Raw genomic sequence first — 16,275 nt, 5'->3', positions numbered from 1 at the left:
CTCGGTCGTAATCATGCCTTTGTTGAGTGTTTTAAATGTTTAAACCCAGAAACAAAAGGGTGCGGTTTCAAGAGTCGGATATTCAACCAGTCTATTAACAACACTCTTGACAAAATCTAACAAATTTGAGCGTAAATCTTGTAAATGTGAAATCGTCAAACATGTAAATATTGTGTTTCGCAGAGAAGTAACAGTGAAACACTTCCAAACCTAACCATTTTAGGGCCTAGAGGTTTTTGTGTGTTTCCTTTCCTCAGTACCATTTCCTGTGCCAAAAATCTAATCCGGTGCTTTAACAAAAGCACTCCCGCCAAGACGCCAATCCACCTGTTTTTAAAGGAAATGATGCAACAGGACAAGGTTCAATTCCAGTTCTTTCAGTTTGAGGGCAAGACAAAATCAACTTGAGCTCACACTGTTAACGGAGGATGGACCACCGGTGATTTAATAGCTCTTTCCAGGCATGAAGCACTACAGAGACTTAACATTAGCCTGAATTGATCCCTGTCTTGCTACTGCATTACTTCACTAACGTCACACAGGTCAAGAGGATTATTTAAAAGTCATGAACTGCTCAGCACACTTCATTTGAAATATGCCGCTTCATTAAATTTGAACTTTTCTGGTGAATGCATATTAACTGCATGGCTTTAGTGAAGTGTTATCAAACGTTTTCATGCCTGTTTTATACTGGAAGTATTGTTGGGGGTTTATATTTATGTCTGAGTATCTGTCTAAATAGAGTTTTCTATTTCCATGTACCAAAAAAGATTGTATATAAAATGTCTTGATGGAAAAAAAAAGACTGTTTTCTTTTCTTTCCCGACAGCATAGCTTCACACACCAGACGTTACCTTGACGTCGACGACTCAAGGAGGCAACACTTGAAGTGCAACTAGAAATAAACCTAAATTTAAGGTGTGAAACAAAACCAGAGTGCTTACCATGTCTCTGTAGTTGGGGTAGAAGGTCTGATCGATGAGCGGAAACTTGTCAGATCCCAGCTTCTTCTGACTGTTGATCAGCTGGGAAAACTGGGAAAAATTGTATTTTCCAATAAAGCATGTGTTACCAGTGTAATGTTACAGCACGAGCCAAATGAGCGACGCTGGCAGCGCACTGTACTCATCACAGTGTTTACACTTTTTCGGGTTAGCTGTTACATATGCAAAAGAGAGTGCTTACAGCCCACGGCTTGTCGCAGAGGTTGTAGATGGAGTCCAGGGAGTTGACCGAGGGGATGCCGGCATACTGCAGACCGATGATCAGGTTCCTAAAATCCTCGTTCTGGGCCATGCTGAAGGCGTGTTGACGCACCAACACAAAGTCTGGCCTGAAAGATCTGGTTTGAAAGGTAAAAACAGCTAAATAGATCAAGAGTAAATAAAAAAAACACTCACACGTGAACATTAAATGAAGAGCAAAAGCGTCAGACTTTTAACCCCTCAGAACATTAACACTGCGCCTTAATTAAACTGTCTGCTACAGCATATCAAAGACTTCTCTGGGCCAACTTAAACAATATTTGCTGTTTTTCTCTGTAGGACGACCGGCTGTAGCTGCCGGTTTTCTCAGTCCACATTGGGAGTTACTGTCTCAATCAGCATTCTTCCTCACTCGTCTGAAGCATCGCCCACAGATTTGTCTCCTAAAAGTGGTCATGCATTCGGCCTGGGTGGGTTTTCTTCTCCTTCCAGTGATCCAATTCGTGTTCTACAGCCCTGTAGATCGAGGTCTACAAAGGACTTTGATCTTCAAAGACAATGTACTTAATAGGTCAGGCAGAGACCTGATGCATAGTGCATTTGTAGCTTGACTGCCTGCAGTGAACCTGTTTGAATTGTTATACCTGGCATGTCATTACTTTATTATATTATAATATATAATCTAATGAATATTTTTATTTCAATTATACTGTCATTTATAGCAATTGTGCTCACATTAGTTTAGTTCCATAATGGACGTAAAGGACAATGTTTCAAGTAAGCACCTTTGCACAAAGTATCATTGATAAGTCATTGATTTCAATCACACGTGTGTGTGGGTGGTGTGTATGTGTGTGTGGTGTGTGTGTGTGTGTGTTTTCATTTACCATGTATACATGGTTATTTTTATGATTCATTTATTTTTTTGTCATCACACATGGTTAACACACTTCCTCATCCATACACTGAAGCGTCACCCAGAGATTTATCTTATCAAAGTGGTCATGCCTTCGACCTGTGATCCAATTTGTTTTTATGGAGAACTGGACACACCAGAACTCATATCCCATTATCAAAGGACTTCCGTCTTCAAGGACAATATTGAGTCAGCCAATCAGAACAGCCCTGTAGATCAAGGCCTACAAAGGGCTTTGATCTTCAAAGACAATGTACTTAATAGTTCAGGCAGAGACCTTATGCATAGTGCATTTGTAGCTTGACTGCCTGCAGTGAACCTGTTTGAATTATTATACCTGGCAATTCATTACTTTATTATTTATATTATATAATCTAATTAATATTTTTAGTTCAATTATACTCTCATTAATAGCACTTGTGCTCACATTAGTTTAATTCCATAATGGACATCAAGGACAATGTTTCAAGTAAGCACCTTTGCACAAAGTATCATTGATAACTCATTGATTTCAATGACACACATTTGTGTGTGTGTGTGTGGGGTGTGTGTTTGTGTGTGTGTGTGTCCATATACTGTAAAAAAAATCTTTTAAAACAGGTTTATGATGAAACTTTGTTTTAGCTCCATATTCAAATTGTTGCATAAAATCGAACCACACTTTGACTTGCAGGCATTTTTCATTGTTCAGATCCTCTGTTTGATAAAATTTAGGTTTCCCTGAGATTATAACCTCCCTCCCTTTCTCTAAACTTTTCCAGGTAGTTTTTGGCAGTAGATATTTTCTTTGTACATTATTAGTGCTGTTTTGAATTTGACAGTATAGATATTTCATAAACAGCAGGTTTGTGTGCTCTCTGCATTCGGCCTTGTTAATTATTCCGATTGCTCTTTGTTGTAGAGCGCTTTTACAGCTGGTTCCCCAGACCTCCTCACAGTCTGACTGATATGGTCAACACTGAATCATATAAGACGTGTCATGATTTAAATGCAATCAATGTGAAAACAATCCAGTTTTTCTTTGTTGCAAAGCTGCTGCAGAAACAGCCTTAATTTTTGGAAAATTCATTGGCGTCAGTGTGAAAGTTTAGTCTTGTGGAACTGAAGCAAAGAAGTAAATGAATTCAGTTGAATTGACAGTTGCATTGTGGGTAATGCTGTCACCTGGTTTAAATATGTAGAATGGGACGGATAATTGTTTGCTTAATTGTTTAGGAGAGAAAACTTCCTGTCCTGCTGACTCCAGACAGCCCAATTGTCCACCGGTGGTGAATACCACCAGAGCGGGACGTCGCACCAATCAGCTCTGTTATCTGGAGGGGCTGGCGACGGAGTTGTGGAACCATCAGCTGTCCAGGCAGTTCCACTTCCTACTGAAACCAGCGATACTCCCCGTAAGTGACACAAATATTTAGAATAATAAAGCACTTTTAAAAAATATTTTACTGAAGTCAGTATTTGCAGATATTGTAGCTGTAGTCAGATGCTTGCTAACTAAGTCCTTCTTGTCTTGCAGAGCTACTACAAAGTTATTACGACTCCCATGGACCTCAACACAATCAGGGAGAGGCTAAAGAACCACTACTACCAACATGGTGTGGAGTGTGTTCAGGACTTTTTATGGGTCTTCAGTAACTGTTATAGATTCCATCAGGTAACGGGACACTTGACATCCATCAGCACCTTTCCCATCAAAAGAGGGTTTTTTATTTTGCGTGACTTCTTCTCTCCACAGCCGCAAGCAGAAATTGTATCTAAGGCCAAGTCCCTGGAGGCCATCTTCTTCAGAATGCTGTCCAAGATGCCGTTTCCAGAATGTGAAATCAAGGCAAAAGAATCCACAGGACCTTCAAGAACCCCTCTGAATGAGGTGACGTCTCTTCCTTTTATCCATTAAATGTCTGGTAACATTTTAATTTAAATGCGTTGCTGACGGAAACACTGACTCTAAATCATGAAATTGACGTCATTAAGCACCTTTATTCTCAATATATAATATATTTGTGGATTTCTTTGACTCCATTTTGAGTGTTTTTACTAACAGCTTAACCTGGTTCATTCTTCTGCCAGGCTCAATTATTAGCACCAGGAAAGAAAATTCCACAGGGGGAACAAATACCGATTAGTAAGTGAAACCAAAGCCCACGCTGGCCTTTCCTGGTCTTTGTTGCTCCCATAACTTTGATTAAAATTTTATTTGTGTCAGGGATCAGAGGCCGCCAGGCCGATACAGTTTATAGAAAACATTTAAAAAACCTGCCGTGAAAAAGGCTCCATCTGCTGAAACGGTAATTATCTTTGGCTTTTTCTGCAAGAAACACCTGAAAATATTCAATATTCAATGGGACAATATATATATATATATATATATATATATATAGTTTTCCAGCCAATTGTCGTGAAGCATCCATATATATATATATAATGCATAATCAGCCTCTTGAATACAGAGGGTGTATACAATATACATATCTGAATATATAATATTCAGTGTGTGCTATAGCAGGCATTATGATTGTTGTGCAGTCTGACAGCAGCCGGCAGGAAAGATCTGCGATACCGCCGCTCTTCACACAGCGAAGGTGGAGCAGCCGCTCACTGAAGGAGCTGCCCAGTGCTGTCAGGGTGTCCTGTATCAATTTCTGAAGTAGTATTTTCTTTTGTTTTGTTTTCCAGGCAATTTTCGGGAAGAATCCGAAGGCCTGGGAGACACTCAAGGTTCTCCCATCTGTGAAAAAGCCAATTCCCAAACGTAAATATTCCTAAATATCACCAATATCAACATTGTATTAACCGGCTTATGAGAAATATGAGTTATTGACTCGATTTTAATCTAATGGGCAGTAGAAACATCCACCCTGCTGCAAAAAGCTGAAGAACAGGGCAGACAGGCAGATGTGAGTACCACCTCTATGCAACCGTGATCTCTTTGTCTTCGGGGAGGAAAGGTCATTTAACATTTAACAGTGTCCAGAATATGAAATAAAAACTCCAAAACAATCCACAAAAGGACTGTCAAGAAACCCTCTGAATGAGGTGACGTCTCTTCCTTGACGTCATTAAGCGTCTTTATCCTCAATATCGTATTTGTGGATTTCTTTGACTCCATTTTTAGTGTTCTTACTAACAGATTAAACTGGTTCATTCTTGGCAACTTTTTTTCCCGATTTACACCCAAACTGAAAGTCTGACCCCCTCCATAGGACAAAAGGCCTGGAAAGAGGAAAGCCCACAGCTCCTCTGGTCCCACGCTGCAAAACCCCAGAACAAACACCAGCTCTTCCTGCAGTGAACCTCCTGCTAAAGTTATGAAGAGCATCCCCCACCAGAACGGTGAGGCCCAACACAGAGCATTGAACACGTTCTGACACTTGGAGAGCCAAGATCCCGATGATGAGAGACCAAATGTAGATATTTAGCTGTGTTCTCTTTGACAGCTCTCCCCACTGCTGTACAACGGACAGCCCAGAAACCTGCTGCTGCTGGATGTCCAGTAAGGATAAACCCACCTGTGAGATGTTGACAATCTTCTTTGTTTTAATATTAACATCAATCCTGATCTTCTACCAGCCTCAATTAAACCCAGCAAAGAAACTTCCGCTGGGGGACCAAGCACCGCTTTGTAAGTTAAACTTAACCCACTCTGGCCTTTCCTGGTCTTTTCGGCTCCCTAAACTTTAAATTTAAAATTTGATTTGTGTCAGGGATCAGAGGCCACCAGGCCAACCCACTGAGCAGAAATCCTGCAGTGAAAAAGCCTCCACCTGCTGCAACGGTAATTATCTTTGGCTTTTTTCTGCATGAAACACCTGAAAATATCATTTACTGAAGTAGTATTTTGTTTTGTTTTGTTTTCCAGCCAATTGTCGTGAAGCATCCTGAGGCCTGGGAGAGACTCAAGACTCTCCCAACTGAGAAAAAGCAAATTCCCAAACGTAAATATTCCTAAATATCACCAATATCATCATTGTACTAACCAGTTTATGAGAAATATGAGTTATTCACTTGATTTTAATCTAAAGAGCAATAGAAAGAGAGCCAAGATCCCGATGATGAGAGACCAAATGTAGATATTTAGCTGTTTTCTCTTTGACAGCTCTCCCCACTGCTGTGCAACGGACAGCCCAGAAACCTCCTGCTGCTGGATGTCCAGTAAGGATAAACCCACCTGTGAGATGTTGAGGATGTTCTTTGTTTCAATGTTAACATCAATCCTGATCTTCTACCAGCCTCAAAAATCCACCCCGCTTCAGGAGGAGTCAGAGAGAAACAGACTTCGAAGAGAAGCTCAAGAAGAGCGGAGGAGACAGGCAGATGTGAGTAGCACCTCTATGCAACAGTGATCTCTTTGTCTTTGTGGAGGAAAGGCCATTTAACAGCTCTTCTCCTTTATCCTTTTTCTCACAGTTAAATGGGTTTGACCTCAACCTGCAAGCCAGAGTCATGGAGGAATTTGAGAGGACTCATTTTTCATGCGAAACACCTTTTTACTGTGATCTACTGTATTGATGTATTGTATTTATTATGGTTACCAAAGAATAAAATGTTGAATAATAATAGTGTTGGCTGATTTTTATTCGAGTAGATGCTCACCCTGAATTTTTCTGCTTTAGCGTTCCGATTGTAAAAGTGTCTTGGAATGTCTTTGCAGATTAGACAGTGTTAAAGCCCATCACCGCCAAAACCAGTGTTCCATTTAACTCTTAATAATTATTTGTTAGGCTTGCATTATCTCAAGCTAGGAGGGTTTTTTATTTCCTCAGATTAATGATAACTGTTAATAGGTCCAACTGACGCTACCAACCAATCAGATAACTTGAATTTGAGGAGTCTCCCTGCTGCTTTTCTATGGCTGCATTAAAACTAATGTTATCTGCAGCAAATCATAAATAAAATGTAACGTCCTGCACAGTGTTTTAGACTAGTAAAGTTCATGTGGGAACGGTGGACGGTTTGGGCAGGGTTGATGGCAAATGAGGAGTGGGGGGGCACCTTTGATAGGTTTTGCAGGGTAGGCACCAAGTGGTGGTTATGAATCCGTCGTGTGTGTGGGGCCTCACCTGACCACTTTGGTTCCGCCCCTGATGGCCTGCATGTCCACGCTACAGGAGCCATTTGATTGTGAGATCAGGTTAATTTCAGAAAACTCAGCCTATTAAAAAAGAAAACACAAGTTGCTTTCAAAACCAGTGGTATGGCAAGGACAGTAAATAATTGAAAAAAAGATAATTTGGAACAATTATAATCACATTTCCCAACCACCAATAATTGTTCATAATATCAGATTCTCAATCATACAGGTCATAGTTATCCAAGGTAGTTTTCTGTGTCAACTGGACTGTTTTTCTTCTCTTTTGAAGACATTTCACCTTCTATCTATATTTTCAAGCTCTGTCCCCAGTTAGTTCAGAACAGAAGAAGCCTTCTGGATAGAAAAGAGAAGAACAGTCTTCAAAAGAGAAGAAAAACAGTCCAGTTGACACAGAAAATTACCTTGGATAACTAATCATAAGTTGAACTGCAAGCGTGTAACGCTACATACTGGACAGCTGTTATGAGATATTTCCATGCATATAATTAATATAGCCTTTTGGTATTCCCGGTTGACCATAAGGTCATATTTTTGTGCATATATTTAAGTTTTACACCATCTCAACAAAATAATCTCTGTCTGAATCTCTGCATGGTGTCTGCTCATACTTCCCATTCATGCCTCCCAGAGGTTCTAAACCTTTTAGAAAAGATTCTGCAGCATCGCAGCTATATAAAACATGTGTAGTAATTTACCTGCTCCACTTTGATGTCATACTCCCCGAGGACCTTCTTGCCCCGAAACACTTTGGCCCTGCAAAGGAGAAAAAAAGGTTTAGGTTGTATCCACGCTGTGAGTGTGCTGCCCTCTACTGGGAAAATGAGGAAGGACAGAAAAGTGTTTACGCTTCCAGTTAACGGAACAAAATGATCTGGGACGTCTTCTTTGGCACGCTGTCAACAGATCAATAGACGAATTGCACAGCAATCAGCCAAACATTGAAACAAGAACAGATCAACACCAGAGGAGTTTGGCCATTTAAAGTGGACCCCGACAGAAGTGCAGTCATCTATCTCCATCCCTTTATTTTTTGAAACAATTCCATTCAAATAATTCATCACCAACAAGAAAATGGCAGCTGTTGGCTCCGCACCATGTGGATGGGTCCTTCCATGCCATCTCCCAGGACATTGTGAAGCAGCTTGTTTGCCTGGTCCATTAACTTCAGACCATCTGTCAGAGGAATCTCACTGACGCCTCAAACGACAATCAATGCCCCGATAAAATATGTGACGTCAACGGTCTTGAGCGAGTTTCTGCAGGACCAGAATTATTAAGGCTGGGAAACGTAAACACGATCTAGATGTTTGCAGTGCCCAGGAGGGATGTATTGATCAAGCAGGAATATTTCAGCCTAATTATTTTCGACTAAAGCGTTTGTCGCTGCCATTAGAAGTGATATTTATTAGAATGACTGATGTGGGTCCACCTTTGTGGGTGCCGGGACTGGTTCATTCAGCGGTTCGTTCATTTTCTTTCCTCAACGAAAAACATAAGAGAAAATTAATCTTTTGTTTATATCTATGTTGGCGAGCCTCATACAGAACCTGAATGTTGATGCAGTAGTAGGAATAATAACTTAATTATCTTGCAGTCGCCATACCTTCACTATAAAAATGCTTTTTTAATCATTGCAATATATATTACGGCCGCTAGATGTCACTAAATATTGGAAATATTACACACTACTCATGCACTACCAAACACTAATTATAGATCAATTATGAGCTTTCACGATATTTGTGATTTTAAAAACGTACAACAAAAAAACTATGTACATATAGAGTATGTATGTTATAAAACAGTTCCGACCAAGTGCTTCCATGATTGCTGACACAGAGCACAACTGTACTGGGACTTTTCACCGACAATATTACTCCGCTGTACAGAATATTGTTACGTCAGCTGCGGAGCTATTTGTTTGGCGTAGCCGCATAAATTATTTAATGAGCTTACAAATCACAATGTTTCGTGACTTCTTACTGTTAACTAAATGCGCTTTTGTATAAACGAAAAACAATGATGATCTACGCCGCTGCTGATATTCAGCTGATATTGCTTAAACAATACACTACATACAAAGATAATGACAATCCACAATAAGTTTAAAAAAACTAGTGTCTTGACAAAAAAATTGGAATCCAACTTTTCCTTATTAAAAGTGCTTAAAAATAGCCTGTGGCTAGTGGTTAAAATGAATTGTTTGGCTAATTTATTCATCAAATTATTCTATTAATAATTTAAATAACCAACTGGAGAATCCTGTGATCCACAAAAGGTGGTGCGTCTTCACTCTCAAGGCTGACTCCCGCTGATCTAATGATTTATTTTGTCAGCATGTGGGGGATATTAAATGAAAACTACAGCTCACACCAGATTAACCCGTCTGTTGAAATCACAGCTGCCATGTTCTCTTCCATCCACAGCAGGAAGAGGAGAACCCAGATTGTTGATAGCACAAAAGTCATCATCTGTGGTGGTTTGATGGCGCGTTAATGCCTGTAGCATGGATAAACGTCTACAACATCTGCGCCAGAAGCGCCGGAAGATACTGTACATAAATGCTTTGGAATAACAAGGCCAGTCGCATGGAAGTGTGTTTGTTCCTGCTTAGTGCTGCATAACAAAGAACTTGGAGTGAAGCAATCTGGACATTTCCATTAAAGCCGCAGTGCATTAGCAGAAGATTCTTTTGCTGTTTGTCGAGCGTACATGGGAGAAAGTTCTGTTCCTAAGGGTTATTCCATATCAGACATTTGAGAACTCTGTTTGTGCTCGGCTCTCTGAAGCTTTATTGAACCTTAAAGCTACCGGAGAGCATTCTGCTGAAACTAAGATGAGATAAATCCCTCCTCTTCAGCGCCGATAGTCTGTTGTGTCGATTGTCTTTTAGGGTCATTTGATGCAAACCCAATTTTCTCATTGATCTGTGGAGTCCGGGAGTCTGTGGCAGCCACCAGCCTTTTGAAATCAATGCACAGGAAAAACCAGACGGCAAGGAGAGCGCTCACAAATCTCACCCTCCTTATAGCATCATTTCTGTCCCCTGATTGATGGAATCTATACATAAAACTGAACAAGGCATCATGGGCATTCTAATATGATATAAAGTTGTACTGGAGGGCTGATAATTATGTTGGGTCGAGGGCTTCTTTAATATTTTAGACACTTGTTCTCTTTGCTGCAGTTGCTCAGGCAACAAATCAGACATCTTACCACCTGCTCCCAAGTACAAGTAAGAGAGATAATAACCAAGTTTGAAAGGGCTGCCAGCTACAGGTCTGCAGGAAGGCTAATTATTTAACCGGCAGAGATATTCTTCCTGTAGGTGCAGTCAGACAATGTCAGAGCAAGATAATGAGTAGAAGCCATTAACTCCAGGGCCCAGGAGTCGCCCATATTTGCACGTCACAGGATGTCATTGTTTAAAAGGGTTCTAGCAATTCTGTATAAAGAAAGATACACCCAGTTCTCATATAAGCATGTTTTTATTGATGTAAAGACTTCATGCAATTAACCAAAACAGCAGCAGCCCAAACATCTAGACAGAATTTGATCAAAATGTAACCCAAGCGACACAACTAGATCAATAGGCAGGAAGTGAAATGACCGCTGCATACTGAACAGCTGGCTGCTGTATACCCAGCAACAAAAGTCTGTGACGCGCGGCGCTGAGCAAAGGTAGCTGCGAAGAGGCTCAGATCTTCTGCTGTCGTGTCAGGAAAAGGGAGGGAAGAGCAGGTTTACAGAAGTGGGGAGGTGGCTGGTGTGACCCCCAGCCCCCTGACTCAATACAGGAAGCAAAGATTGGATCAGTCTTTGACCGCAGAGGGTTAATGTTCCCTCTCATATTTGACTTTTAGCATCTGAGGACGGCGTACGGACGGAGCAAGCTGTGATTGGCTGGGTCGGCTGCACGTGCTCAGCACATAAAGTTCTCAGTCAGCGGCTCATCTCTTCTGCCCCGAGGTGAAGATGTCGCTTGAATTATTTAACTGTGGCACAGAAGGCTGCAACACCTTCTGTCATTCACTTCCCTCACTGTGTGTGTGTGTGTGTGTGTGTGTGTGTGTGTGTGTGTTTGTACTCTGTAATTTGACAGTTTTCTTCTTCTTGCCTCTTTATTCTTTGGTACCTCAGTGCTTCGCCATCAAAACTTGTGTATTTTTAATGAGCATGTTCCTCCATCTTGACACGCTGTCTCCAGAAACAGATTTTGTACTGAAGATAAAGGAATTTAATAATGTCATTTTTTTGCAACATGGCTTTGTTTTTTTAAATTAAAATGATCAGTTGTTTCCGTGTCTTCATTTGGAAAACACTTGACTCCCAAAATAACCTGGTTCATCTGCATCCTGAGATAGAGTTAAAGATAAAAAGTCACCCGTCATGTGTAAAAGTCACTTGTTGCCTGTCAGCTATATAATTGATGCATCCTTGGAGAGGGAGATTGTAGGAGATGCACAATCTCCAGGAGAAAATCTGTCTAAATTGCAGTCTGAAAAACCCAAAACAACTGAGTCATCCCTCAGCAAGGTGACTGCTTTAATCATGCTGAGGCAGAGTTTCACTGCAGCAGCACGGGAGGAAGATAAATCAAAAGCTGTCTTGGTTTGGCACAAATAAGACTTTTCATGCACCTCAACCAGACGGGCGTCTACTGATTGTCCTGTGCCTGCTGGGACGAGACGATTCCAGCAGTTTTGTTTCTACAAGCAGATTATAGTGAACTACAGTTTAGCTTTAAAGGTGCACAGCCGCCTACGGAACAAAGATCCGGGCTCACAATAGCTGCTAGCTTATTTGCATGTAAAAATAGGAGTTGGCATGGATCATCTGGGAGACAGAAGAGCATCTGTGCACCTAAAACAAGCTTATGTGTGGGAAATGCCACTGTTAGCCATGTTCCTATGCCCATCTGCTAGATTTTCAAAGTTCTCGACTAATGAGTAAACCAATTAGCTCTTGTGGCCAAAAAATATGATTATACGTGAAACGCTGCAGCAAAAGCTCTGTGAGATCTCTAAATTAGTGCAGAAACAACACTGGTGTTGATGGGGAGCTGCAGGCTGCTCACCTCCGACCTTCCTCTTTAGCCCGCTGGTTTGTTGGAAAGCAAGTCAGGCCGGGCGTCATGAACACGCACGCCGTGGTTGCTCGTGGCTTGAATTTTAGAAATTTTAAAACACCCTTCCCACTATGGATAAACTGCAGTTACTGCATCCCCAACAGGCACTTGATGGCCATTAAAACCAGAATGGAGATCTACACTTCATCCTACTAGCCTCTAATTTCTGCATCACCCAGCCCTCCGTTTCACCCCTCCTCCCCCGTTTGTTAGCATATACACCGTGACATCGCTCATCGCCGCGTAATGTGTTTGCGCAATCGACATCACAGCGGTTGCTGAATGCCGTGATGATGCTCGGCGGCGTTTTATGCGGCGTGTCACCGGCACCCCTGTTTTAGAGAGAGTAAGGGAGACATTTCCACAAGAGATGTCAGAGAAGGTGATTCGGCACGTGTCCACTGAGAGCTACGTAATTATCTGCTGCAGCCGCCGACACCATGCAGTCATGATAAGGTGGAGCAGCAGTGTTTGGATTTAAGTGAACTGCGGCTGGATTAAGGTATAGAAAGGCTGGCATCCATTTGGAGGGTTGTTTTAAATGGCTGGGCCATAAAAAGGAAATATCAGGGCCTGTTTTAGGGTGAAGCTACGCTGTGTACTGTTGGCACACGCCGCTGCGCTCCAAAGACTCGGCCGGAGGGAGACGAACTCTCCAACTGCACCGATGGTGGGAGGGGAACGCGGTGTATTATTCCCAGCAGGTGGAGCTACGACAGACTAACACCTGAGGACACCAGCGCCATCTTAAGAAGCTGGAGACGGCTCATCCTGGGCCCCGTGGGGACTCTCTTAGACGGCCAGAAGTCCTTCACACGAACACGGACTGGAGCGAGAATATTTGAGTCTTGTTTGGCTACAGGAGGTACAGCACATAAAACAGCCTTGAATGACCTTTTTAACTGCATTAAAAATAACAAAGCAACAAGAGCAAATATAGTCTTTCCATCCAAAATGTCACAGCAAAGCTTTGGTAGTTGCTCCATTACTCAGAAAACCCATTCACCTTTTCTTCCCAGCTATTGGCAGCTCACCAGACCTCTAACAAGCCAGGTCACTTTCTCAGTCAATACCTCAATGACTGTTTTTCCAGTTGCGGCACAAGCGTCTGACAGACTCCAGCCATGTTGAAAACACCTAAAATGGGGTTACAGGGAGACATTAGCGCTGGACATTTGCATCCTAATGAACGCTTTATTCGGGAAATTAATGCTCCCGTTAGCACAATTACAAAATTGAAATAATCCGTATGGCTGCCAAAATCCCACTTTAGAGTCACACCTGTGACTCTCAGCTCTCTGATGATGTAACGACACAAATGTCACCTAAATTCTGATTAAAATCCACAGATTATATCCTTCAAATGACAGACTTTCCATTAAACCGGATGATAAGATTACCATGCCTCAAATGTCCAAAAAAATGAATTGTTTAACAAAGCACTCAGTAATATAGACAGGAAGGAATTTTAAAATGGAGGATGAATGAAGGGAGGCCGTGTTCTTTCATTTGCAGTTATTACCACAGAATGTCCATGAATTGCTTCTTGCTTTCAATCATTTGGCACTCTTCTAAACCAGACCCGAACACCCAAAACCATCATTATCATTATCATCATTATGGCAGCCGGCGTTTGGGCCTCTGTGCTGCCAATCCCAACGTTAGCTTTTAATTCACAGGCCTCAAACCTGATTTAAAAAACCTGATGTGGTGGCGCCAGTTACTGTACCCTCTTAATTAGAGGGTAGTTTAGTACTATAGTTTCATTTATTAAAAAATAACAACAAAAATGTGCGACAGGAGCTACGCATTCTCTCCTTCTTCAGACTAAAGTTGTGTTCAACAACAGACAAAAGTAGTGGCTAATGTCATGACTCTCCCTCAAATCGCTGGTTTTTGCTTCTGAATGCTGCTTGCATTGTTTCTATTGCTTTGAATTTCACCTGTGTGTAAAATGTGTAAAATCACACATCAGTCATCTGCGTAGAAGTGAACCGTGTAGCGGTGCGCTAACGAGTGCAGGATCTCATGACAGCATGAAAGAGCTGCTTTTCTCTGAGCAGTTGATCTGCACAGCCTGTAGAATCACAGAAGCCATTTTTGTTGGGGTTAGAAGGGATGAAAACTGTCTTGTTAGTTCCCATTTATCACTCAGCCAGGACTAAAACAACCCTCCCACACACAGACAGAGGCACATGCATCATAGGCTTACACTTTCATGCTTTTATTTTCCGTCCAGAGAATGGAGGGAGGGGGGCGTGTGTCAAAAATGTAGAGGTAAATGTGTGACTTGACGCACAGCTGGAAGCAAACAAGCGCATTTGCATCTCTCCACACAGCAGTGTACAAAGTGATGAATGTATCAATTTGTGTGTTTACATCTTTCTCCACAGCACACATGGATAATTGAACGATTCGCTCATTAATACCGTTTGGCTCGATGGAACGAGGCTGTCAGGGGTCTTGTCGGTGGGGTATTAACTCCTGCTCGTGGAACGCGCTTGAGCAGCGAGGCCCAGTGGGGCAGAAAGACCAGTATGCAGTGTGGCGTGATGATTACCACCCTGGAAATGATCGTGTCACAATGTGATCAAATCCAGAGTTGTTTTGATTAACGAATCGCGTGGAGAAACGTTGCCAAACACATATGATCCAGGTTATAATAATGTAAACGGGCTAAGCCTAAGCTAACACTCCTTCCATGAAGCACAGCATAGCATAAGACACTGATGAATAATGCCAAACTCCACTATGAGAATCGCTGCAGCACTTAAAGTGCAAATGCCACTAAACAAACTTTAGACAGTGAGTATTAGTCAATGTTATAAGTCAATTTTACACCATAAAACAAACTCATCAGGAAGGGAAAAGGTGAAATGACATTTGCCGGAACCCAAAAGTGGTTCCTGACATAAAAACACAGCCGCCATGACCTCTGTCGCTTTGTCCAGAGCAATTTCATCTCTCTTTTTGTAAAAGAGTCAGTTTGTTTCAGGGCTGTTTGGGATGTCAACCAACTCTATGCCAAACACTCCATTTAGGCTCGCAATGGGCAGCAACGTACTGCAATACAGTATTCCAACCATATAGGTTCTTTATTCCAGTAAAAATAGCACTACAGAATGCTCTCAACTGGGACCCAAAATGTGCTCATGTGCTCGTGCTCTTTCATTATGTGCTTAAATCCTCTTTGACAGCCTGACCGACTTGTGTTTGTGGGTCTAGTGTTGCCCCCATGAAAAGTCATAAGTTGCCCGTATTGTCACAGCCATGTGGGACAAGAACAATTTGGACGATGACTGCCGTTTCACTGGCAGAAGTCCATTCACAGCCCTGTAATTAAGATGTTTACCAGCTCTAAAAGAGACTGACAGTTGGGGTAATAAGGGCAAGATTAGGGAGGGAGATGTCTCATCACATCACAGACTAAACAGACGGCTAGTCCAGCGCACTGAGCTGGACGTGAAGCTTCGCCATTCAACAGTTCCACACGAGTTGAACAGGCAACACGAGTCATTCATGGTGGCGTTATAACTGAAAAGCTTAATAACAGGTTATCTGCATGCTCTGGGTCACCTGACCAGGCACACACAGCTGCTGTGAACATGTACGCACGTGCAAAAGGAAGAATTCCTGTCTGCCCTGAAACCTCTCGCTAGGTCCTCTCCACTGTCCTCCTACCGTTAGTGTGTGTGTGTGTGTGTTTGTGTGTGTGTGTGCGTGTGTGTGTGTGTGTGTGTGTGTGTGTGTGTGTGTGTGTGAGGGAGGGAGCTCATCGGGCCGTGACATGGCTGAGTGCCGCAGCCGTGGGGCAGTCATGTGACATGGTGCTCGGGCAGACGATGGCGACACGTGTCCGCGGGTCCCCGGTCACCATTCGGAGATTTTTAGGAAAATTCAACCTGTCCCCAACTGTCACGTCCTTGTCAGTCAC

The 16,275-nt window shown here is 42.2% G+C and overlaps 1 protein-coding gene and 1 long non-coding RNA gene across 3 annotated transcripts in view; one reads left to right on the top strand and one right to left on the bottom strand.

The window, feature by feature from the left end:
• syn2b (synapsin IIb) overlaps positions 1-16,275 on the bottom strand; it is a 42,683-nt gene that overhangs the window by 14,908 nt on the left and 11,500 nt on the right. For both annotated transcript variants that reach the window (XM_057029083.1, XM_057029085.1), the window contains exons 2-5: positions 7,909-7,966; positions 7,182-7,273; positions 1,186-1,342; positions 945-1,034 (exon numbers count right to left, since the gene is read on the bottom strand). In XM_057029083.1, the coding sequence (XP_056885063.1) occupies positions 945-1,034; positions 1,186-1,342; positions 7,182-7,273; positions 7,909-7,966 (397 nt within the window). The remainder of the gene's footprint in view (positions 1-944; positions 1,035-1,185; positions 1,343-7,181; positions 7,274-7,908; positions 7,967-16,275) is intronic.
• On the top strand, positions 2,073-6,839 carry LOC130523692 (uncharacterized). Its single transcript, XR_008949968.1, has 8 exons — positions 2,073-3,515; positions 3,638-3,775; positions 3,857-3,991; positions 4,192-4,409; positions 4,798-4,873; positions 6,218-6,273; positions 6,351-6,437; positions 6,529-6,839. It is a non-coding gene; the product is annotated as an uncharacterized LOC130523692 (long non-coding RNA).

Source organism: Takifugu flavidus, chromosome 4 (genome assembly GCF_003711565.1).
Source record: "Takifugu flavidus isolate HTHZ2018 chromosome 4, ASM371156v2, whole genome shotgun sequence".
Classification (NCBI taxonomy): Eukaryota; Metazoa; Chordata; class Actinopteri; order Tetraodontiformes; family Tetraodontidae; genus Takifugu; species Takifugu flavidus.
The sequence above is the reverse complement of the archived record's forward strand: the minus strand, read 5'-3'. Positions and strand labels throughout refer to the sequence as shown.